This window comes from Frieseomelitta varia, unplaced genomic scaffold (genome assembly GCF_011392965.1).
Source record: "Frieseomelitta varia isolate USP_RPSP 00005682 unplaced genomic scaffold, Fvar_1.2 scaffold_135, whole genome shotgun sequence".
NCBI classification, from domain to species: Eukaryota; Metazoa; Arthropoda; class Insecta; order Hymenoptera; family Apidae; genus Frieseomelitta; species Frieseomelitta varia.
The window spans coordinates 1,111,829-1,136,480 of NW_025109028.1; the positions used below are offsets into that span (position 1 = coordinate 1,111,829).

A 24,652-nucleotide genomic window follows, 5' to 3' on the forward strand; every position below is an offset into this window, starting at 1 on the left:
TGGAATAATTTTTATATATTATGTATTTTGCTTTACGAGATATGTATGCATGCATGTATGTATATATACAGATTTCGGAGGCAGAGCGCAAAAGTTAGTTCGAAGGGTGCCGGTATGAAAATCGTGTGGCGTTACGGAACAAAAACATGGTAGAGACGTGCTTGATTTTATCGTGTGCATTTCAATTCATTCACAGCTAAGAGTGTCAATCATTCTAATTATGTGAAAGTAAATTAGTCAGATATACAATATTTTTGACTTTAAGGTTTAGTAAAACAGGCTCTTCCTCGGCAAGAAGCCTCTTTGTTGCAATGGTAACAGTAATGAAGTTGATGCTCATCGCAGTTATTTACGGTAAATTTATTCATCCTAATTGACTGTTTCCCAAAGACACTTTGATAAATACAGTTTGATAAATGTGAAACTAATATTAAGTAAATTGTTTCATAACCTTCAAGTGCTGCCGATCGATAACTTGCTGAAGTAGTTTAGTGTTTAGTACTAAAATGCTTTAATTTGATTTTTGTTCATTGATGTAACTTATTATCATAATATAATATAATTATTATATAATTTATTAACACTTTATTTCTTTCAAAATAATCTATTTTAATAGATGTTTTGTTTCAAGTAACAAACTGCATGTGCATTCAACTCAATTCATGAAAATTGATTACATTGAAATTTTAGTATATAATATTTTTTTAAACACTCGAGAGTTTATCTTCTTTTCATTTACGTTTAAAAAATTACATTTAATTTATATGCATATGTAACTTGTTAAATTTACTTGTTTTACGTTACAATTTTTAAATACAATTAGTACTATTGAAACATGATTCAGCTTTTTCAGGTGTTTTTACTCCTGTAATAGCATCACGTGTACTTGAATTAAGCGACAGGTACATAATGATTTCTTATATTTTATAATCATATAAATATATGATTATAATATATATATATATATATTTACGTACATAAAATTTTATATATTATTATCTAATTTTTTTTATAGATTTTTGGATATTCATAAAGATGGGCAGTGGCTTGTTATGGTATAAATATAAAATATATGATATATTTATATTTCTGTATGAAATTATTGTTTATAAACATTGTTTCTTTTGTAGATGTATGCACCATGGTGTGCACATTGCAAAAGATTAGAACCAATTTGGGCTCATGTAGCACAACATTTACATGCGACATCAATAAGAGTTGGAAGAGTTGATTGTACTAGATTTACAAGTGTTGCTCATGCTTTTAAAGTTAAAGGATTTCCAACTATTGTATTGTAAGAAAAAAAATTGAATTTATTTTTATCACATATAGATAAAATTAATATAATTTCATTTCTCTTTTTCTATATAGTTTAAAAGGTGAGCAAGAATTTACATACCATGGGGATAGAACAAGAGATGAAATAGTAAAATTTGCATTAAGAGTAAGTGGTCCGCCTGTTCAAGAAATAACAAAAACTCAAAGTTTTGACACGATTAAAAAGGAACGTGATCTGTACTTTTTATATGTTGGAGAACGATCTGGACCATTATGGGTAAGATAAAAATTTCGTTATATTTACAACTTAATTGAAATATTATTCATAAAAATCCTAATTTGAACAAATGTGTTTTAGGAATTTTATCATAAGACTGCAGATGTGTTCCAACCACATGCATTTTTCTATCAATCTCATCCAACTGTTGTTAGTAAACATGCTCCTGTGGAAAATATTCCAGCATTGTTTGTCTATAAGGAAAATTTACATTATAATTTTAGTGGTAAATGTTTGTAAAATATTTATCCATAAAGTATAGTTTTAGCAATTGTTATTAATAATATTAATAATAATATTAATTAAACATTTTTAATAAGTATTATTTTATAACATAGGACATGACATAGATAATATAGAAAAACTAAATGAGACAATGTATAAATGGATAAATGCAGAACGTTTTCCTACATTCCCAAAAGTAACAAGAGGAAATATAAATCAACTTTTTTTAACAAATAAAAATTTAGTATTGGCAGTAGTAGAAGAAAATCAACTAGAAGAAATACCACCACACATGATGAGATTCAAAGATATGGTTGAATCTATAATTAAAAGTAAACGAGAAAAATATCACGAGTAAGTTACATTTTGTGAATTAGTGTATTATTTATTTTATCAAAAGTTTGATTGTAATTAAAGTTTTCGCGGTCAGTCATTTTCAGTTTGGTTGGATAGCTAGTCCAGATCTAGTCAATAGTATAGCAATGATGGTTTTACCATTACCAAGTTTAATTGTTATTAATACTACAACAAATCACCATCATATTCCAGAAGATGAAACAGAAAAACTGACTCCTCATGTGATAGAGTTGTTCCTAGAGCAAATTCGAAATGAAAGTGCTCCGGTGTGTTTTTTTTTTTCAAGTAGATTTAAGATATTTTATGTGATTAGAAGAAATTAACATTGTAAGGTATATTTGCAGCGATATGGTGGAAACAGTTGGTTGATACGTATATATAGATCGTGGTTTGAATTAAAAACAACTCTTTCCGCAATGTGGATGGGTAATCCCATTTTAACAATGGTCTTGTTTGGTTTACCAGCAGGATTTTTGTCATTAATATGTTATGGTATTTGTTGTCCAGATATTTTAGATGCAGATGATGATGAAGAAGGTACAGATATATATTTTTTTGCAAAATTAATATGTATTGTATATACTATTAATAATGTATATGTTATTATCTTTTTAATGCTAATTGCTTTTCCAGACCATCCAGGAGCAAATCATATGAAAAAAGATTAAAATTGGATTATTATATTGTTTATATTAAACAGTTTTATAAAATTTTTAATCTGTAATTTCTAATTTCATTTAGGTAATATTTATTAATCTTTTTATTTTAAAGGGTTTTAATTTCTGAAATATTTTATTTCTTATTCATTGATGTAAGAAAGTTATATGAATTATGAAAGTGATTATTTTTGTAGTCAGTAAAATGAGAGATTTTATGAATTATAAATAGGATGATAAAGATAAATTACCTTAGCTAAATGGAACTTTCATAAGACAATACAAATCATGTAAGTAAACGAGCTTTTTTAAACCACATAAAAAAATTTGTCTCATATTACATAATATAATTGAAGTATGAAAATGTATTAAGTTTCATGTGAAGAATGTACGTGGTAAATAATGTTCTGTATACTTATATTTGAAATTACAAATATATGTTTATTTGTATAAATATAGTGAAGAGTACCTCATATCAATGTTTATGTAAAGTTTGAACATTTAACTTAAAATATGATAACTGTTTTAGTGTATATATTTATCTACATTTAATAAAAAAAAAATAATACTACTTAAATATTTTTTTTTTAGATAAACATAAATTAAGTTAATTAAATAAAAAAATATTGACGGCAAGGGACATTGTAAAGATTTGAAAATAAAATATGAATTAAAATAAATCGTGATACTTCCGTTTTTTATTTCAATATATCATAAAAAATAAGAACGTATGACTAATTAAGCGTACAGTTAATGTAAATTCCTTTTCAAAAATTAAACAAACGTCATATTGCTGATTGCTGTCAGATAGTTATGTATAAACATATGTATATGCTATAAATCATCATCGTCAGAATCCAATGCTGCTCTTCGTCTGTCAAACTGAAATTAATTACTAGTAATCTCGTTTCTTTTTGGAAATGTATACGTATGTTATTATCATAACTAACCTTTACAACAGTTGTTCGTTGTGTTCGTTGATTTACACTTTCAAGTAAACTGATAAGTTCTTTTTCTCCTAATTTTCCAGGTATCTGTCCTTGTTGAGCCATAGTTAATATCATGCCTTCTACCATCTTTCCTTTCTCAGGTTTACCAAGACTTAATGTGTTCACTAAAAAAATATTAAGAGTACATACATTATATATACATAAATTCATAAATTTATACAGTATACATTGGGACAATATGTGTATAATTCAATTATATTTATACTCTTACATCTTGCTCTAGCTGATTGATCCAACACTTGGGTAAGAATGAAATTCCTCATCTCCTCTGTTCTTTGCATTTTTTCTTCCATTGCTTGTTTATTCTCTGCATTGTCAGTCTGAACATTTACAAATGATTGTAGTAATGATAGGAAAATGAATGATGTGTTTATTTAAAAAGTATCAATATACGTACTACCTATGCAGTTATAAATAGCATGTTGATTAAATTTCAATTCAATAAAATAAAACTTTATTATCATGAAATTGAAAATGGTATATTGTTATGATTGATTGCTTTAATTTGTTTTTTTTATTAATGGTTTTCTTAAATCATGATATCATTTGCATATATATATATATATATATATGTATACACAGACATAAATGGTATAAAATATTTTGTTTTTAATACATAACTGGTTTACCTTATACTGTGACTGCAATTGAGCTAATCGTTGTTGCCGTATTGCCTCAAGTTCTGGATCTGACATGGTATTAATTTCTTTACTATCGGCTATTTGAAAAATTTTATCAGAATTCGGTATTTTCTTTGATGTGTGTACACTCTCCTACAAACGTTATTCCCGTTAAAATGTTGCAAGAGGCTTGAAGATAGTCGAGTATACACAAATCGATACGCATGTTCAGTTAAAATTTGCAATGAAACTGTTAAGTAACTAAGTTTGACTGTTTATTAAGAAATAATTTTTTTTAGAAAAAATTATACAGTGTGTAATTACGTATGATGATAATGATGTTAATATAAGAAACAATTGTTATAAATTTACTACAAAGTTAACCTCAAAGTTGATAATTACAATTGATCCTGCTACGATTAAATTTGTTAGTTTTCAAATGAAACTCGAAGATAGATCAACGATAAATTTAAGTTGAATTCATAATTGTTAATATAAAGATTAGTTGAAAAATATTGAAATGTTATTTGTTTATTTATAAAGTTATTCATCTATGAATATGATCAATTAATAATTTATAAGTATTTAATAAACTTTTTAGATAGACATGTACTTCTTAATGCAATGTTTTAAATAATTTTTATTTCTTATAAAGATTTATATCAAACTAAGGTAGAAAACTAATAAGATTAAAACTAACTCTTTGTTTATAGAGAGGTAAAATATCTTTTGTATCTCAATTTTCTCATTTTATTTCATCTGTACTTGAATATTTAATTTCATATCATTCATTTTTATGTACAAATAATATTGATGTGCTATTTTTTAGTATGATTTTTTTATGTACATAGAAAGATATATTTAGGCTTTAAGCTTATGAAAAATTATTTGCTCACTTAAGTACACGTTTTAAATATATGTTAAAATTATAATAAGAAACAATGGATCAATATCATTACATAAACAAGGTACAGATCTAAAAAGAATGTAAAAGTGAATAAAAAATTATACATAAAATAAATGCAAAATAAAATAAAAGAAGTCAGATCAGTGAAATTTTTAATATTGACTGCACATTTTACTCATTATTTTATATATTTAATTGATACAACATTTTATTATTTAAAATTTTATTATTAGGCATTTTGTAAATCAACTATTTGTGTCAAAAACCAATATGTAAAATGTTGCACATTACATTTTTGAATCTTTTTCTATTAGTATTTTTATCACAGCTAAAATAATTTTTTAGTATTTCTAACTTTGTAAAAGGATCTTTTCGTAGTTCTAAGTACAGATAATGTTAATGTAATCATTTAAACGATATATTATTATTTTATTATTTGGCAGAATAATGCATATTATTCTAATTTACATAATATACGACAATGCTATATTAATTTTATAATACAAATATGTTGGTTTGGAAAAATTAAACATCAATGAATATACAATGATTATACAACCTATATTTATATAGAAATTTTATTGTTCTAGATTAATATTAAAAAGTACAAAGCCCTTTTTGGTATGCGTTTATTGGTTTAGATAGTATTTGTACTATCATACCACGGTGGCATCCAATTTGCTGGAGTTTTTGCTCTTCCTTTAGAAACAGGAAGAGTACCATCAATATTGTAATTTCTGTCTGTTTGTTTTCTGCGAATTTCATTTTTATTTGTGTCAAAGATCCCATTGTCCAAAACAACGAACGACTGGCCATTAGAATGTTGTTGCTTGGTGCTTTTACCAAAACTAGGAGAATATGGCCTGATAGCATTACTTTGAAGTACATAATCTGGTGAAGGATTGCGTGTCCTTCCGGAAGACTGAAGCGATGGCGAGCGTCTACTTCGGAAACCTTTTGGTTCATCATCAACATTACAGACATGAAGTCGGTAAGTTGGGCTAGTCGATCTATCCTTTACTCTATTATATTCTGACATATCTACCTGTGTTTGCCTTTGCACATGCGTCTGCGAAGATTTTGAACTCCTGTATTGGAATTATATTTATTTTTATTGCCACGCTCGTTAAGATATACACGAATAAAGTGTATGTGTGTAATTATTTCTTGAGATATTATAAATACAAAAAAATTGTTTATTTAATATTTGGTTTGCAATTGTTTTAAACCGCATTGAAACAATTTATGTTTTTTAATTATTCATCATACATTTCTAGTAAATACTAACTACACAAGTCAACTAACAACAAACATCAAGTATAACAGCTTGAGATTTTTATACAGATTTTTATACTAATTTTTTTAGTAAAAACTGTATTTGCTTTATTTCATTTACCAAACGTATATATTAAATAAACAGTTCAAGCCTAGCTCACGCACCAAATTTTTTTCATGTATATTGAATTCTATCTAATCTTACTAGATATAAGGAAAATATACAGCGTAATATAGAATTTATTAAATTACCTTCAAGTCAGGCAATTTTTTTTTGTATTTCTTATATCCAAACTGTGTATAAAACATGTTCATCGTAAACAAAACATAGAAGTATCTACACTGAAATCTAACAGAGTTTTATGAAATACAGACCTTCGACTACCTGTTGGTGGTTTTCCACAGATATTATCTTCGTGAACTCGAGTGTTCAACACTTGAAATGCGTCTTGATCTTGGGCAGCATTTGTGAAACCAAATTGCTCTGCGTTATTAATCCAATAATTCTCTTTTCGCTTGGAAGCGCTCAGACTACGATCTCGTCGATGACATGTCCTCGGCTCGTTTTGTAATTGACTCTCACGTTTTGTACAGTAAGCAGTTCTATATTCCGGCTCAAGATTAAGATTACCCTCTAAACGTAAATTGGCTGGCATCTTTAACGTTTCAACTCTTGGTATGTGGCCATAGGGAATATACTGCGCTCGCACTTCGCTTGTGAACTCGTGGTCATGCCGTTTGCATTCTTGCCTACCAAAACGTGTATGCTCCGGAGTAGCGTACGTTGATCTCAAATTCAACGGTGGTTTCCGATATACTGGGTAGTCTCTTTGATAATCTAAGTATTTCGACTTATATTCCGGATCTTGATCGATTTTTGATGTGAATTTAGGCGTAGGCGAGGGAGATATTTTCGTGCCATCAGCTCGTCCAATTTCATCTTCTGGTTTTATTATTTTAGGCCTCTCTCTTGGGAAATCCTGTAAACATGTAGCTGATGATCGTTAACAATTTTGTAGAATAGAATGGAATCGTCTATTAGAAAAAGAACACACGCACATTGCATCTACGTGGATTTATGACTTTTTTTGTACTAAATCAATCAGCTCGTGCATTTTAATATGCAGTTTATTACTTCTATACGCGCTATAATTGAGGGAAATAATATAGCGAGGTCGTAAAATGTTAGGTAGGGTCATAAATTGATCCGTCCCTAGCTGGGGTCATATACATTTCACATGTCCCAACGTCAGTTTTAGATCAATTTATTAATTTTTCTTATTTTTGTTAAAATTTCGATATTGAGACGCTTAAAATCGACGCTTTTACAATGTATCAGTGGATAAACCAAATTATGATTTTTTTTTAGCCAAAACTAATATTAATTGCTAGACTAAATTAATAGAATTGGATGAATATATGAATAATATTATATATGATAAATAATGAATATATATATATAATATAAATATAGAAATAAATAGTAATTGCACTAAATTCAAAACAGTAAAAAACACCATGAATGTTGTATACATTTTTGCATATTAGCATATGCAAATCATTACATGTTTTTCCTATAAATGTACAATATTCACATTTTATTAATTTTTATTATATTTCAGTCTATTAATTATTTATTTTTATCATGTTTATATTATATTATATTTCTATATTCATCTTATCAATTTTATTATATTTTATTTTATTAATTTTATCGATTTCCATTAATCATTCTACTTAAATTACCAGTTAAAACAATTTCAATTTTAGCAAATTTAAAGGAGCTTGAATTTACCTTATACGCGTCTTTATATTCCGGAATTTCAAGTGGCGGACCTTTCAAATCTTCCAACTTTGAAACCAACATTCTCATTTCTTCGTCTTTCTGCTGTTTCTCCTTCAGTTCCCTTTTTCGTCTCTCTTCTTCTTCTTCGATAGCTTTGTTCGATTCGTTTCTCAGTTGCGCTTCTCTAGTACGACAATCAATAAAATTATCAGCGTGCTCGGTACTTTGGAAAAAAGAGTTTCCAGTCTTTAGATGAGTCTCAGGTTTTACTGGCTGCGAACGTTCTGCGATACAGAGATAATAGTGATACACGTTTAATGAATTTAGCAATATGAATACATTTTACTGATAATGGCCCCTTATAAGTACTTGGAAAAAAAAAAGAAGAAAAAAAAGATTCAATGATTTGAAACGAAAACAATTTTTGATTGTACTTACGTGTTGGTTTAAAAAAGTAAAAGTTATTCTAGTATTTCCAATTATCTAAATAGATCTATCTGTACTTAATTAGATGATTAAGTTATAAATTTCATGACAAAGAGAGAATTTTTACAGAATCGGTTAATCTTTGTTCGACGACAACCCAAAATTTAGATTTTTTTATCATGTCAGTTTCATTGGATTATGAATCTAGTTTCTGACTAAAAGCTAAAAGTTTTGTTATTAATCTTTCAATCATTACATTTTTATTGTATAGTTTTGGTTCCTGTTTAATATTAATATTTGTAATCATTTCGTTATGTGAATATTTATAAATATTTATATTGTATTAATTAATATTAATTACATTATGATACGTAACAAACATCAATAAAATCATTTAGTTATTTGAAAAATTCTTTGACAATTAGAGCGGCATGCGCCACGATTAATTCAGATAGGCAAACTTCCCCTGTAATTAAAAATTAATTTGCGCAATTACCTCTACTGTTGTGTCTTTTAAACACATCGGCATATTCCGGCACGAAATTAGCCTCTCCATTTAATTTCAAATTTGTGTTCTGCCTTAATAACTCCGGCCTTCGAACACCTACAAATGGCACGTATTTTTCATGATTTTCCGTGGTAGTTTCGAATTCACCCTCAAGTTTTAAATGTGTAGGCACACGCATAAGTTCCGGTCGGCTAACATTCAGCCACTGGATGAATTTCTCACATTTTTCAGTGGTCGTTTCTAAATCGCCCTCCATTTTTAAAGACGTGGGTCTACGTGCTAGCTCGGGCTTATGCTGACCTTCGTAGGCAACGTATGACGAATAGGTCTCGGTGTCTGTGTATAATTCTCCGTCACGCTTTAAAGTGGTACCCCTGTAAAGTATGCAGCATAAAATGCATAAATTGAATGATTAAAAGAAGTAGAATCATTATTAACCCTATACACCAGTGCTATAGTAAAATAATAGTTGAAATAAAAAATAAAAATTTTTGCAGAGATTATTTCTCACACAATGTTACATTAAATTAATTTGAAATGATTGTTTGGCTTTATATTGATTGAAGTATTTATCTGATTTTACGAGTATATCCACTCAATTATACTATGCAAAATTATACAGTGTCATCTCAGTTAAATATTTTTCAGGATGAATTTGAAATAATTATGGCGTGCAACAAAATATTTAATGAAATTTATTTGTATCGACATTTAAAAATATCAGGATATATTTTACTTAACAATGCTGTCTATCTGACCTTTTTTTTGTTCGAAATATGGTACATTATTAATATATTGTTCAATTCATTATTTTTGAAATATATTACAGTAGAACTTCGTTTATTTAAAACGAATTTCAGTCAATGACTGATCACATAAACTGTTGTTGGTTGAATCTTATTTGATCTTCTATTGCTAGTAGAATTATTATAGAGAGTTACTTAGTAAGGGAAGAATCAATGGACTTCAATTATATAAAGTCCAATTATGTATATACAGACCCTGAATTAGGATCACTCAAAAAATTTTCAACGTTTTACACGTCCCAATGGTCCTAATTTAATGGCCAGGGGATATGTAAACTATTTGTCATCCAAAACTGTACAAGTTTGTTAAATATAATACTTCGTTGTGTACATATATATAATATAATATTTAATTTCATGAAACGTTTACCTTCTGATCAAAGAAGGTCGTTTAGAAGAACTAGCGTGGATCATATTGGAATTTGCCTCAGTCTCCATCGTTTTATCGTTATTGACTTGCGTCAAAGAAGACACGCCCTTTATATATTCAGTTGGAAGCTCTGTATATCCCTCCTCGTGTTCTTTGATATCTTCCCTATCAAAAACTCTTTTATCTTCGGTCGAGTCCTTCGTCTGAAGATCCTCGCTCCGTTTATTATTTTCCAACCAGGTATTTTCCTACGGTAAGGGGTACATCTATGAATCGGAAAATTATTGCTTAATGAATTGAGAAACACTCTCAAACTGTAATTATATCAATTTAAGTTTTTTGTTATATCTTTCCTCTCTTGTTCACCCCTAGTCTACAAATTTCTTCATATACGTATTTTGTACTACCTTATTGCAAAGCTATATTACACTTTTTATACTAATATTGATATATTGTATCATATATATATATATAATCTAAATTCTATTTTTTAATGATGAAACATTATTTTATTCCAATTAATTCCTATCAATCAAATTCACTTATTGAAAAGAAAAATCATAAATTGATAGGGACATTATCATGGAATCAAACAAATGTTGCTCCACTGTATCAAAATTGGACTTTTAAAACGACATTACCTATGCTACCTCCTTATTTGTAACAACTGAAAAATATACGCAGACAAGAGTGCAGTTTGATATTTAGAGAACAATTGAAAAATGTACCTTCAAATATTTTTTCTATAAAATTTGTTCAATTTGTACATTGTAATGTGTGCATGCGAATGTGACACTTGAATGTACATTTTAAAATTATAGATAAGTAAAAATAAAGAGTACTAACCTTCAGGAATTCCTCGCTCTGCGCGCGGAAAGCTTCACGATACTCGGACACGAGGTCCTCGCTTTCAGCCTCGATATTGAGTCCAAGATTATCTTTCGGTTGGCCTTGTATACGTCTTCTTCGATAACGAGCCAGTTCGTCCACTGTCAGCCCTTCCAGCAAGGGCCATTTTTCCTTCGATTTGCTCTTTCGACTTTTGTTTTTACCCTGCGCTAGCTCAGTGTCCGAGGAGGATTTATTGACCTCGCGGGAGATCCTTTGCCTGCGTGCAAATTTTAATCACGTTAATTCTTCCTCGTGTTTTCCTACGCAAAATCACGGACGAAGTTTTATACGATCCATGAGGGCCGTTCGAAATTTTCGGGAGGAAAGGTGTCTTTGTTCCCCTCCAAATTGATGTTTGAAAATTTTCTTTGAAAGTAAAGCATTGTAAAATCAGCCTAAGTGAAACTTTCCTTTTTTTTTTTTTTAAGAAAATTTATAATAATTTAAAACATCGACAAGTTTTTCGTTTTCCTTTTTTCGATGAAAAACTATCGACATTTTAAACTATTTTTCTTATAACGTTGTAAGAAAAAATCGCAGGACAATTCAATTTTAAACGCTCATTTTAAAGCGTGAAGCTTCTATTTTTACAATATTAAATATGTTTCCTTCGAAGATGCTCCTACGTCATTGTCAAGGAGATTAAGTATTCCCCAGTATCTTTCTAAAATTTTACAAATTCAATGGACATTTTTCTCGCGACTAGATCAGTTTTGAAATTTCTGTTGTACAATTTTGTTTTCATCATTTTATTGGTCCCTTGAACGTTAGAGTTTTTGCCATTTAATTCTGGTGTATAACAGTTAAGTAAACAAAGAAAAAAAAAAAAAAAAAAAAGAAGAGGTTTCCAATAAAGCAACGATTCCTTTTATCTTTTAGGCTAATGAAATACTGGCTCTAGAACACGTCCTCTAGCGTGTTTATTCCTGCTTGACCGATGCTATCTGTCTGTGCTATCTGTTGAGGAATTGATCAGTTTCGTCATTCAACCTACTTTAAGAAAATCGTGCAAATTTATTTGTAGATTTCATTCAGAAAAACTTTGTGTTAGACTTTTTACCAAAAGAAAAAAAAACCTTTTTTCAAGCTTTTGTTTAAAATTAACGATTGAACGTTCTCGTCAAATTAACATCATCACTATTAAGATGGTACACAAAAGAACAGTTTTGTAGAGAACAAATTTTGGACTTAATTTTTTTTTTTTTTCAACAAAACAGTCTTGGCCATTTCTCACTTTTCACCATGTAAATATAGTATATATCGAATGGGGGATGATTCTACATGTAAATCAAGCATTTAGCTAGTCCTTTCATTTGATTTTTTATTAATTATCTCGATCCTATTCAATTATTTTTATTGATATCACCTACAAATCACAGAACTTTAAAAATAACTAAACAATCCATCACACAAAACATATGAAACAGAATAACGGAAACAAAAATTCAATGGAATTTGTGAAGAAAAGCCTCTAGTGGTACTTTTAAATTGATTGAAAATCGTTGTTTTCTATTTCTAACAAATCTAAAATAACTAACGCACGAAACAAAACAACGAATAATCTATAAAAGAAAGGACGCTATTTTTCGAATTGCTGAAAATTACTACTTTCATTAATATCGTCCGTGAAAAATTGCAAGTTCCTAAAGTAACTAAAAATGAAGTTATAACTAAATTATAACTAAAATTAAGTTATAACTAATAGATTGTAGTTATAACTAAAATAGCTAAAAATTAAGTTACGACTAAATACAACTAAGTTATAACTAAAATAACTAAGAATAACAATTATAATTGAAAATTGAAAAAAGAATTACAGAATTATAGAGATAGACGAGACTCCAAAGTAGCTGCTAAAAAGATATCGACAATTATCGGGACGTTCAATCGCACGAAACACGCGAGAAGAAAACGATAGAAACAAATGCCGAACAAAATTTCTGGAAAAAAGTAAGCATAACTCTGGAAGTTTCGAGAAATTGTTCAAACGCGATTAAAAATTACAGAAATTCACGTGTACTTCTCACGTTGGGAGAGGCGGCGATATACGAAGGCGAGAGAAGAAGTCGAAAGGTGGTGGAGCACCGAGCCGGGTGGTTGCCCGGAACGGACTGAAATGTTTCAGCGAAGGAATTGAAGCTGTGGGAGGATAGAGGCGGGCGGAAGTTGAGGTGGTGCAGCGCGTAGAGGGTGAAACGAGGAACAGGAAGAGGGTGGTACGAAGCTACGTGCCTTTATAGAACGAGGCTCCTATAGACGCGACTCATCGATCTACGGAGAGAGAGGAGTCTGAAGAAAGAAATTTTGTTACAGGCTAATGGTTTACGTGCACGGAAACGTTTAGGTATTATCGTACCGGCGACGTCGTCGACCAACCTGTCCTCGTCGGAATCTACATAAATATTTCGAACGCAGAAAGAATTATTTTAAAAGCCGTGTGGCGTGACAAATAAAATGAAGACAAACAAAAACAGAAAAGAAAATAGAAACAAATAAAATTGAATAAAATGGGATAAAATAGAGATAAACAGATAAAATAGGAGATGATGAAGAAGTTGAATGAATGGACGATCTTTTTGTGAACATTATTAAACATACAAATGATGTCGGTGCTTCTTTATTAAAATCTTATTAAGTAAATTTTTCCAATAGCGATCAAATGTAATCTATGATGTATAGTGATCTCTTTGAGACGTTCTTGGTCAGACACATCTCTGAAGATCAAGATCATTACCAAAAACTATTTCAAAGAACACAAAAATTTGAAAATTGAAAATTCGACGGATTTAAACAATTATTAAATGAGAACTCTCCTCAAATGCAAGAGAAACTTATTTTACGATCCGGAGAACAATTTATAAAGGTGCACAAAACGCACAAAGCATGCAAAAATATATAAAATATTCGAAAGACTGAGTACTTGTTTTACGAGTTTTATATTTATTTAAATGAAACAAATTTGTTTAGATGTTATTCCTTTAAAAGTATGAATTTTTATAAATAATTGCAATCTATCTGGCTGAGTGGTAAACTGAATCTAAAAGTTTTTAGGAGTTCTTTATTTTTAATGCTTGCATCATTTATCATTAGATCTCTTAAATTAACATATCATTAATTAATATAATTTATTTCAATTTTATAATATATATAAATATTATATATTTATTATATTATTATAATATTTAATATATTATTATAATTTTATAATATATATGTAATAAATATAAATTTATAATATATATAATAACTGGGAAGGAGTTGATTTTATGTTTGATGTCTTATTGAATATTTATCGAGCAATAAGCATTTACAACATTCTATGAAAAGACATCTTCGTGTGCTCAAATTATAAGAGAATCCTAAATCAAGGGATTATCCAAGAATTATTGAACTGCCTTCAATAAAATATCTCCTTAATCGAAAGTGAAAAATGAAATTGTCCGTTCGATGATCAATATTTCAACGTGACCTACAAAATAAGGAACTGAACGTAATTGACCAGCGTTTCTTCGTGATTGGCACACAATTACGCTGCACTTACAAATTGGCCTCGATCTTCGAGCATTGTGTCCATTATTGATACAGATTTGGAACATGTCCAGATATACCTTTAAACCCTAAACGAATATCCTGGCCATATCTCTGTCAATTATCAGATAACCATCTTGAATTGATTCCAAGTGAAAAATTTTTTAATGATCCCCGACGCTAATCTTCAGTTAGCATCGTTGACGGCTTGAAATAGTTTGAATTGAGTTATTTAATTTTGGCTTTCGTCTCAACTGAAAGAGGCTTGCCTTTCATTCTTAATAAATATTTTCATAGATAATAGATGTCAAAACTTCCAATTTTTTATTATGTATCACACATGAAACCTAACTTTTGTATTTTTGTAACGAGCCTAACTTACGTGTGACACTCAACATGTGAAATTTATAAAGTATAATATATTTTACAGTTTTTCAAGTTTCTCACTTACAACTACAATACAACATAAACTTTTAGCATTAGAATATCTTCAGATACACCGTGGGGAGGCTCATATACCTCGTGTTTGTGTATTTAGTGTGAATATTTAGTGCATGTTTAACTCGTTCCTTTAACATGTATGCTTAATACTTGTGTCTAGTACGTAGATATAATATGTACATGACCTCGTTCATTATCATTATGAAGACATTCCACGGAACATGAAATAAACCTGAAAAATCATTAGAAAACCTTTTAATTCCTGTTAATCGTTTGCGCAAACTTTGCTGTTTGATCGTTCTCAGCTTAACCCCGTTACACAGGGTGGGTCGAAAGTTTCTTCCCACCTATTTTTTTCAATAAAACATCAAAATACAAGAAAAACCATTATTAGCTTATTAGTTTTTTTTTTTATCTATAATAAAACAAAATTACGGATTTTTTTTAGCAGAAACTGATTTTTGGCCCACCCTGTACACATGTACATCACGAGGTTCTACTATATTGTAACTTCTTCCCTCTCCCAATCACGTCAACGCGATTAATCATCGAATAAGAAGCCGTCTGTTGTTCCTGTTTATACATACATACGTACGTCGGTTGACAAATCATAGCGAACAGGTCTCCTTAATCGCGATCGAGCCTCATTCCCCTCCCTTCAGTGTGAACCGCGGCACGTGGCGAATAAAGGCTTCGCGAGTAGGTGAAGCTAGGTACACACATACCTATTCCGATTCAAGATCCTTTCGTGTGTCGAATTATCGCGGGCGTCAACGAGGAATACCAACGTTGAGACCACCGGTAACCCCGTGACCCCGATTTTCCTTCATTGTACGGAGGGGGGGCGACGAATTTTACATACGCCGGCAAACAAATGTCCGTGACGCGTTGACGCACGCACACGAGGACCAGCCGGCTGGTTTGGTCAGTAATTTTGCCGGTTCGCGTGATTCGATCTACGAACGCATTTTACCAGCGATGTTTGCACGCAAATCTTACTTCGAAGAAGTAAGGAGGCCGCGTGTTTTGTAACCACACACCACTCCCCTCCCAACCCCCCTCCCCCTCCCCCTCCCCCTCCCCTCCTGCCCCTCAGTCGCTTCGAGACAATTGCCGATCATTCGATACTACCTAAATAAATATTAATATCTCCGCACAAAAATTGCCGTTTTTAGCATAATAATATTTACGTACTTAGAGCAAACTAGTTAATATTTACGTACTCAAACTCCGGGTAATAGATCATGCGTGTATTTGCAAATAATTTGCTCAGTTACTTATTATGAAACAAGGCTGCAAATTGTAAGGATTTTAAATCTTTGAAATTCGATAATTGCCATACGAGAATATTGCGTGACGACGTGAGTTTATTTTTATTTGACTGATGATAGCTCTAACCGAGCTTACGTTTTAGACTTCAAATTTTAGATTTTAGATCCGTCACAATCACTTACACCAATGAAAAGTAATTTATTGAAATTGAAATTCCTGACGAAATAATTGTCGAGTTTGTGAAAAGAAGGAAAGATATTCGAGAATTTCGAGATCTGGTAAAATTTCAAATTTTAACTTGGCGAATTTGAAAATGAGGCCTCGGTCCAGTTAAAAATACCTATTGCAAAAAAAGTTCGAATACCTCTAATGGAAGCACTTAATACTGATTTAGACGATGAATAGTCAAAGGGATGCTTTCAGCCAGGACAGGAAATTAAACCTCGATTCGAATCTATGGACGATCGTTGTCAGTTTAACATCTATCGTCCTAAATTCTCTAAAGTAATTGACCAGATTTTTACGGTGATTAAATCTGTCAATTGATAAATACCTAGTCGTAATTCGATGTACTATCACTGTAATTACCTTGCAAGGTGGTTTACGTTATCTGTGCCAAGCACACCTCGCGTAGTCGGGTCTCTAATTTTAGAAATCATTTCGAATTTACTTTCCTTTCGTGACAAAAGTTTCGATCTTTATAAAAGCACGAATCCACGAATCATAAATTTACATTGTAATGCAGGGATGCCTATGAAATTCTCAATTTACATATTTAGACCACACTGTCATTGAAATATGCTTTAAAGTAGGTTTCTATTGAAATATAAAGAATTGTTTCACTTTCTATTATACTAACAAATTGGAATAACTTGAAAAGTAGAAATAAAATATAGGAAAAACATAATGAAAAAAGACAAAAACCTATGGCTATCTTTATAAAAAAATATTTATCAAAATTAGAATTTAATTTTAATTTTAGATATTTAATTTGATATATTAAATGTTTTTATATTTTTAAGTTTTCTGTAAATGTATAAATATCGCCTGTTTAATAGTGAACTTTTTTTTTACGTTGAGGAAATTTGTGTCTTTGACTAAGCCATCTATTGTATTATTTTAATACATTTTTTATACGTTGATGCAACAGAATGTAATGCATTATTTATTCTTATCTTTCATTTTACGCTTCTCAGTAATTTCAATAAACATTTACGTTGTATGTTTTTCATTCATTGCTCGATTTTTAATGAGTTGACGTTTTCTGCAATTTCTTAATAACTTTCCATTCATTTCTATCAACAACTGTACTATCTGACAACAGATTTTTGATCAAATAATATTAATTGTAAATTAATTGAGATTTAAAATGTTGTGATATAAATATAAAACACATAGGCACAAGAAATGATTTGAAACAAATGTGCAAAAAGTTAATTAGGATTACATTTATTATTTAGTAGTAAACACTATACACATAAAAAGTCACAAGAAAGAATATTTAGCTGTTCTTAATGAATTTATGTTTATATTTTATGACTTCTCCAATCTTTCAGTTAATGAAATCTAATATCCTCGAGTGAATAGTTACTTCTTTCTAAAGCTTTTATCAACCAGATACTTTCCTTCAACTAATATTTTGTTCGTTAACAATTTTCAATGAACAAAATTTTAATTCTTCTGTACTTGTTTTATATTAACTCCTCTATATACTTTATATTATAATCAGATCGTGAATCTCTCATACATTTTATGAAAAATTTAAAGATACAAAAATGCACATAATATGATATAAAATATCAAATATACTATAGCAAATCTTCATATGTAATGAATGTTGTAAGACTCAATGAATTTAACGTATTTAATGAATGAAAAAATTTCTTATTCTTCTTACTCTTTTGTTGTATTCATCAATTTGCTTGCATTTTGCAACTCTCAAAAAGTTTAATCATAACATTCTACATTTCGAAAACTTCGGCATTTTTAGCAAGTTCAACATCACCGTGCTCCTTGCCAGGAGTGAATCAAATCGCTTCATAATGCCTCGCTAATTTCTACCAACGACCCTATAAAGTCTATAAATAGCTTACGAAGCGGTGTCCTTCGCGGTTCGTTAAACCGAACCGAGAGAGTTCGATAGCCTGCAATTCGTTTCCCGCCGAGTCAAGTTGACGACACGAAAGTGTCGTTACCTTTTGCCAGAACGGTCGCTTCTGCCCCCGTCCATTGCATCCTCTTATCCGGATACGATCAGCTTCCGATATCCTCGAGTGTTCCAACAACTGTCCGAAATCACTGTTCCCGATCAGTGTAAACAACTTATGCCGAGAGTGATCCTATCGACGTGAACGGCCGCCGAAACGAAATCGATAAGATGACTCGACCGCACCAGATCCTTCTGCTGGCGTGACTGGCTTTTCGGGCAAGATGTTAATGAGAAGGTGCCGGTGATACACCTGCGCAGCTGCGGGGACATGGAAACGCTCGGCCGACTAGACGCTAGATGGTGTAAAGAAGACCACTGCCAGCGAGTTTAGTCGTACACCACTGTCCGATTGGACTGATTTCACGGTATTGCGGTGCTTAATTGCGATGACCATTTAATGTTGATTGCAACTTCCACGTAGGCTCGCCGGTTCTTGAAAGATCCTCAGCTGATTCAAAGGGAATTTCAAAATTACTTTCCTCGCTTGTTTTTTTTTTTTTTGGTTATGTATAGATCATACGCAATATAGACTACTGTTTGCGCATATAATATGCAGAAATACATACATGGAGCATCTAAGGTATTGTGTTTAATGTAATAATAAATGAACGAGTGAGATTTCTGCTTACTTAGAGTTTATTTACATATTTACTCGTTTAACCTCATTTATTCACTCGTTTAATTGCGAGTATATTGGCAACAAATTAATAGTACACAACAGACATATCTAAAATATAATGTTTAGTAAATAAAATAAATCTTTGTTTAATTAATAAAGTATAAGATGAAAATGGATTTTTCTATAAAATTTTGTGTAAATCTGAAGATGTACCTTTATGTAGTCTTTTAACCTAATCTTTGTTGTGAAATATGACTTTGTATGTACGTCTGTATTTAAATGATTTGTTATCATTAAACAACTATATGTATAATGGAAATTAATTATAAAAAATACATACCTAATGTAAAATTGATATTTATAATTATATAATCAAGTCCATCTATAGAAATATTTTTACGTTACATGTGCGTATTATTCATACGTAAGTTGATGTAAAATGTTCGAAATTATTATTTTGAAAAAGTATTAAAATTTTGATGTTTCATACATCAGTAAAAAGGTCGTATGTACGTACATACTTGAAATATAAATTAATTACCTATGTGATGGGAGAATTCCATTAAAAGTAGATTCATTTGAAGTGTGTATAATCTTTTATATTGCTGCATATGATTTTTCGCGTGATTATCATCCGATGTTTTATTAGATAACTATTAAACGTCAGACGTACGTGCAATGGTTATTTCCATAAGCATTAATGACTTTCCGTGACTTACACGCGATATGAACTGAAATACGAACGATGCCACGTTCAGAGCCATTGTCAAGTACATCATAATATCGATTTCAACACATAATCGATATATCGTAATTCTCTACGCTTGATGTACACGTATGAACTTTAATTTCTTTATTTTAACACACGTATAATCAGTGTATCGTAATTCTGCTTTATCACACTTTATATGTGTATAAACTTTAATTTCTTCAACTTGCTTTTCTAAATCAATATTTAAAGAAATAATTTCACATTGAAACACATCTATTTAATCGCGCATACTGATTCTCGCGTGAATAAATTTTAATATGTTATTTAAGCAATATATTTTATTCATGCTATAATGTAGCAAAATGATACTTCCATTGAAAAATTAAGAATTGAGCATTTTATATGTGTAAAATAATACTATATAAGGAAATATTAAAATAATATTATATAAGGGAATATTATTTCGAATCTGAAGATACTATTAAACTATTATTAAATTAACTATTAATATTAACATTTGTTCATGATATAAAATATAGAATAGGTTCTCGAAACCAAAATATGCACTTCGAAATACTGTTATTCAGATAAAAAGTTGTCGAAATAATTGAACAAAATAAATAAACAAATTATATAACTTGTAATAAAAAAGATTTATTCATCAATAACAGGTAAATACTTAATTCTCTTTTCTGTCTGTTATTTATCTTAGTATCTATACTAAGGATACTACTTATATGTAAGGAATGACATCAGTTTCATCAGTAGAAAACAATTCATGTGTGAAATGACATAATGCCCATGCGGAGAATGACAAATTAGTTAAATTATGTCAAAACTGCATACTTGGTTTTCATTAATCTAATGGACATGTACAATTGTACAAACATCTAATCAAAATTGCAGCCAATTAGCTCGTATTGTCATATAATTAATCATTTAATTATATAATAATGCAATTAGTAATTATATATCAAGTAATATCGATTGTCCAGGTTTCACCACGTGGAGATGCTGCGAATGGAAACCTACTCTACTTTTGCAAACAAATTTACTAATTTAAAATATGAATTTAAGAATAATTCGTTCTTCTATTGTACGTTTATAAAACATTCAATTCCTTTGAAAAACCAACGCGAAAAGCTAAATTTCTGTAAAAATAGAAATTATACTAAAGCTTAAACTAGCTGTACAACTGTACGAGACACAATTTTGACTATATGACAATAGTTGAAAAGCTTAAACAAATACATCTCTCATATAGAATTTTATTTATCCTACTTAAATTAATATTAACTATCCTTAATCATGTATGCATCTTACATAGCTAAATATCAACTGAAAATTATCATGCTTAATCTTAAATCTAATAACCAACTTAAAACTTTCACAATATAACACAACGTAACACAATCATTTTTGTTTTGTTCCTTGTATTCCAAATATTTTTCAAGTGAATATTTTCTTTGAAATTATGACAGTTCAAAAGTCGACAATTCTTCATCGAGTATGCGACTTTCGCCAGCTAGTGTATAATCTTTTGCTAAATTAAACTGAGAGGTTCTCCTATGAATCGAGAACTACTAATTCACTATTCACTGAATAGTGCAGGAACATTGACTAATAGTAAGTTAATCAATGTTACAAGGTCGTGACATTTATACTGATTAGAACTGAAACTAAATTTTGGTATAAAATTATAAATAACTTTTATAATTTTGGTATAAAATTATAAATAACTTTTATAATTTTGGTATAAAATTATACTATTTATAATTTTGGTATAAAATTATAAATAACTTTCAGCATAGTTGTTGTTTATTTAATTATTGAAAATGCCGCAAAATGTGTAATAATTATTTGGTTAAATTATATTATAGGGGAGTGAAAATTATGCACTTTTTTGGAGTAATCTGGTAAACCTCGAAGATGCAAGTTTTAACTTGAAAATTCACAATGCAAACACCAATCTAATAGCTGTTGATTTAAGCTTTTACCTAAGAACTTCTGGATAATGTACTTATTTCACTCTCTCGATAACATGCGCTTCTTTTCGTCATGTTTCCCGCCCAAAAGTCGATCGTGAGAAATATCGATTACGTTCGAGATACGTTTGATTCATTCATCGATTTATTGAAAAAAAATTCAAATTTTATAGACACATTTTTTTAGGGCAAAACACACATAGAAAAAAAGCTGAGAACCTAATTATTAGAGAGCCATGTAGAAAAGTTCGCAAATCATTCTTCTTAATTAGTTTTTTTCGTAATTAGTACAAACTGTCACAGTTTGGACATGGTGGCGCCATTACTAATTATTTATAAAAATACTTATTTCTGCATTTCACGGTTCAAATGGGATATAAAAGAAAGCTAATGCTCCAATTAGGGTAATGCAGTCATAAAAATTCACAATTCATTTCGCTAAATCAGTTTTTTTTGCAAATGAAAATTTCTCTGTTTCACGGGCTAAGAAACACTAGCACCGCGTTGTGGCAGAATAGTGGAACTAAAATCTGTTGCTATCCTTGTCGCACGCTGTTGCTTTCCTTGTCTAACATGTAAATATGTCGGTCCTTGTCGCACGCTGTAGCCCTCCTTGTCTAATGACGATAGACAAGGAAAGCAATAGTGTGCGACAAGGACATTCTTCGATCTATTGAAAAAAAAATTCAACTTTTTACACACACGGTTTTCTAGGACAAAACATATATACAAAGAAAGCGGAGAGCTTAATTTTAAGGATGCATATAAAAAAGTTTGCACATTATTCTTCTTAATTAGGTTTTTTTCATAATTAAAGCGAATTGTCACAAAATGGACATGGTGGCGCCATCTAGCGGTGAGTCAGCGGTACTAATTATTTCTAAAAATAGTTATTTCTGCATTTTACGGGTCAAATGTGGTATGAAAAGAAAGCTAAGGGTCTAATTAGGGTAATATAGTCACCAAAATTCACAATTCATTTCGCTAAATTAGGTTTTTTCGCAAATGAAAATTTCTCTGTTTTACGGGGTAAGAAACACTAGCGCCGCATTGTGGCAAAACGGTGGAATTAAAAAGTGGCAAACCGTGTTTTTAGTACCATTGGGTTATCAATAGATGGCGCCACCATATCAGCTAAACGTATCAGGTAAACGCTTTAACCATATAAGAATAATTAATTTTAATTTTTCTCGCCAATAATTTGCATTCCACGAACATATATTTTGGAGATAATGCTATCAATTACGTTCACAAATTAATTTGAATTTAATATTCACTATAGTTTGCAAGAAATTATGCACTCACTACTGGCACTACTACTAACGTAAACGAAATTGAAACATTCTTCATATACGTAAACTATACTTAAACAAAACATAGAATGCAAACTAAGGGTCTACAAAATTGAAGATGCAACCATAACAGTTCACGAATGATGCCTCTTAATTACTTTCGTCTCGTAATTTGTGGGAAAACTGTCACCTGTCAATATTAGCGAAGGGATTGAAATGGCTATGATAATGCGAGGATAATGTAGGAAGTGATGATGTGGGTAAGGTGAGGAAAGGTTTTTGCGTTTCGTCTCAGAGTCCGCTGCCTAGACTCATCAGTGAGGCTGATGGCAGCGACTCCTTACCCGAAGACGCTTGTTGTTGTAACTATTCGCTAGGCTGGATGGTCACCCATTCCGCACTCTGTTTGCTTAACATCGAATATCGGTTTGACTTCGACGCTAGGCGCACAACCACTTGCGGCTTGTGCAAGTTGTTGTTCGAAACTCGTACTCGAGGAACTATAGGTCGCTACATCACCCCCTTCCTAGTGGTAACGATATTGAGGAAGTAGCGACCTATGTAGGAGTGGATATGCCGGATGATGTTGATATTTGGCTGCTCTCCGTTTTTTGCGGCTCGGTCCTAGTCTCTCTTCTGCGGTCAGATACCCAAGGCCGGCATGCATCTTTATTTTGGAGGATTATGTGGCTGCGGTCGGTGGAGACGCTTTTCGTGGCTACGTGTCGTATGCGAGGCTTGCTTAGTTTTTTGTTGTGGACCCCGAGACGTGATGCCAATTTTACTTCTTTGACAGTTTATACAATTCCTTGCCCAAAGTAAGATATCTTTATTCATCCCCGGCCATACGAATCTTTTCGCAATTAAGTGTCTTGTAGCGCGGCCGCTGGGGTGGGCGAAATTGTGTACGCTGTCAAAGATTTTCTTTCGCAGCACTACTGGGATATATGGCCTAATTATGTCGGTGGAAATATCGCAAAATACTGTTTTCGTTTGTATTGTCTATCTTTAGTTTTTTAATTTGTAGTGCTGTACTTTGTAAGACCTGCGTTAATTCGGGGTCTTTTGCTTGTTCTTCGGCAAGTTCTGTTGTGCTCACCACGACTGGCATACTGATAACGTCCAGCCGCGATAGAGCGTCTGCCACTTGATTGTCGGATCCCGGAATGTGGGTCAATTTTGTCGTAAATTGTCCTATATAA

The 24,652-nt window shown here is 30.8% G+C and overlaps 3 protein-coding genes and 1 long non-coding RNA gene across 10 annotated transcripts; 2 read left to right on the plus strand and 2 right to left on the minus strand.

Annotated features, from left to right (window-relative positions):
- The first annotated feature begins 73 nt into the window (after positions 1-73).
- LOC122531168 (protein disulfide-isomerase TMX3) lies at positions 74-3,268 on the plus strand. 3 transcript variants are annotated; one of them, XM_043658875.1, is made up of 11 exons: positions 74-354; positions 845-902; positions 1,016-1,055; positions 1,131-1,294; positions 1,372-1,555; positions 1,637-1,781; positions 1,894-2,134; positions 2,211-2,403; positions 2,482-2,674; positions 2,771-2,878; positions 2,991-3,268. In XM_043658875.1, exons 1-10 carry the CDS (start codon positions 312-314, stop codon positions 2,803-2,805), a joined length of 1,296 nt encoding a protein of 431 aa, XP_043514810.1. In that variant the 5' UTR covers positions 74-311; the 3' UTR covers positions 2,806-2,878; positions 2,991-3,268. The 3 variants fall into 3 exon arrangements, with proteins under 3 accessions (XP_043514810.1, XP_043514818.1, XP_043514829.1); XM_043658883.1 differs by having other exon boundaries at positions 854-902; XM_043658894.1 differs by lacking the exon at positions 845-902 and having other exon boundaries at positions 266-354.
- On the minus strand, positions 931-4,636 carry LOC122531200 (programmed cell death protein 5). 2 transcript variants are annotated; one of them, XM_043658944.1, is made up of 5 exons: positions 4,433-4,636; positions 4,015-4,123; positions 3,744-3,907; positions 3,627-3,675; positions 931-963 (listed from the first exon to the last, which is right to left on the minus strand). In XM_043658944.1, the coding sequence occupies exons 1-4, from the start codon at positions 4,496-4,498 to the stop codon at positions 3,628-3,630; spliced, it is 387 nt and encodes a 128-aa protein (XP_043514879.1). In that variant the 5' UTR covers positions 4,499-4,636; the 3' UTR covers positions 931-963; position 3,627. The 2 variants fall into 2 exon arrangements, with proteins under 2 accessions (XP_043514879.1, XP_043514870.1); XM_043658935.1 differs by lacking the exon at positions 931-963 and having other exon boundaries at positions 3,470-3,675.
- A 1,243-nt stretch (positions 4,637-5,879) lies between these two features.
- LOC122531139 lies at positions 5,880-20,216 on the minus strand. 4 transcript variants are annotated; one of them, XM_043658795.1, is made up of 9 exons: positions 19,675-19,719; positions 19,409-19,569; positions 18,829-19,290; positions 11,348-11,609; positions 10,502-10,749; positions 9,314-9,699; positions 8,401-8,675; positions 6,981-7,585; positions 5,880-6,418 (listed from the first exon to the last, which is right to left on the minus strand). In XM_043658795.1, the coding sequence occupies exons 3-9, from the start codon at positions 18,861-18,863 to the stop codon at positions 5,968-5,970; spliced, it is 2,262 nt and encodes a 753-aa protein (XP_043514730.1). In that variant the 5' UTR covers positions 18,864-19,290; positions 19,409-19,569; positions 19,675-19,719; the 3' UTR covers positions 5,880-5,967. The 4 variants fall into 4 exon arrangements, with proteins under 4 accessions (XP_043514730.1, XP_043514733.1, XP_043514721.1 ...); XM_043658798.1 differs by lacking the exons at positions 19,409-19,569; positions 19,675-19,719 and adding an exon at positions 20,003-20,216; XM_043658786.1 differs by lacking the exon at positions 19,675-19,719 and adding an exon at positions 20,003-20,216 and having other exon boundaries at positions 18,829-19,569.
- Positions 6,234-13,861, plus strand: LOC122531210. Its single transcript, XR_006307219.1, has 3 exons — positions 6,234-6,321; positions 13,204-13,342; positions 13,399-13,861. It is a non-coding gene; the product is annotated as an uncharacterized LOC122531210 (long non-coding RNA).
- Positions 20,217-24,652: the final 4,436 nt, after the last annotated feature.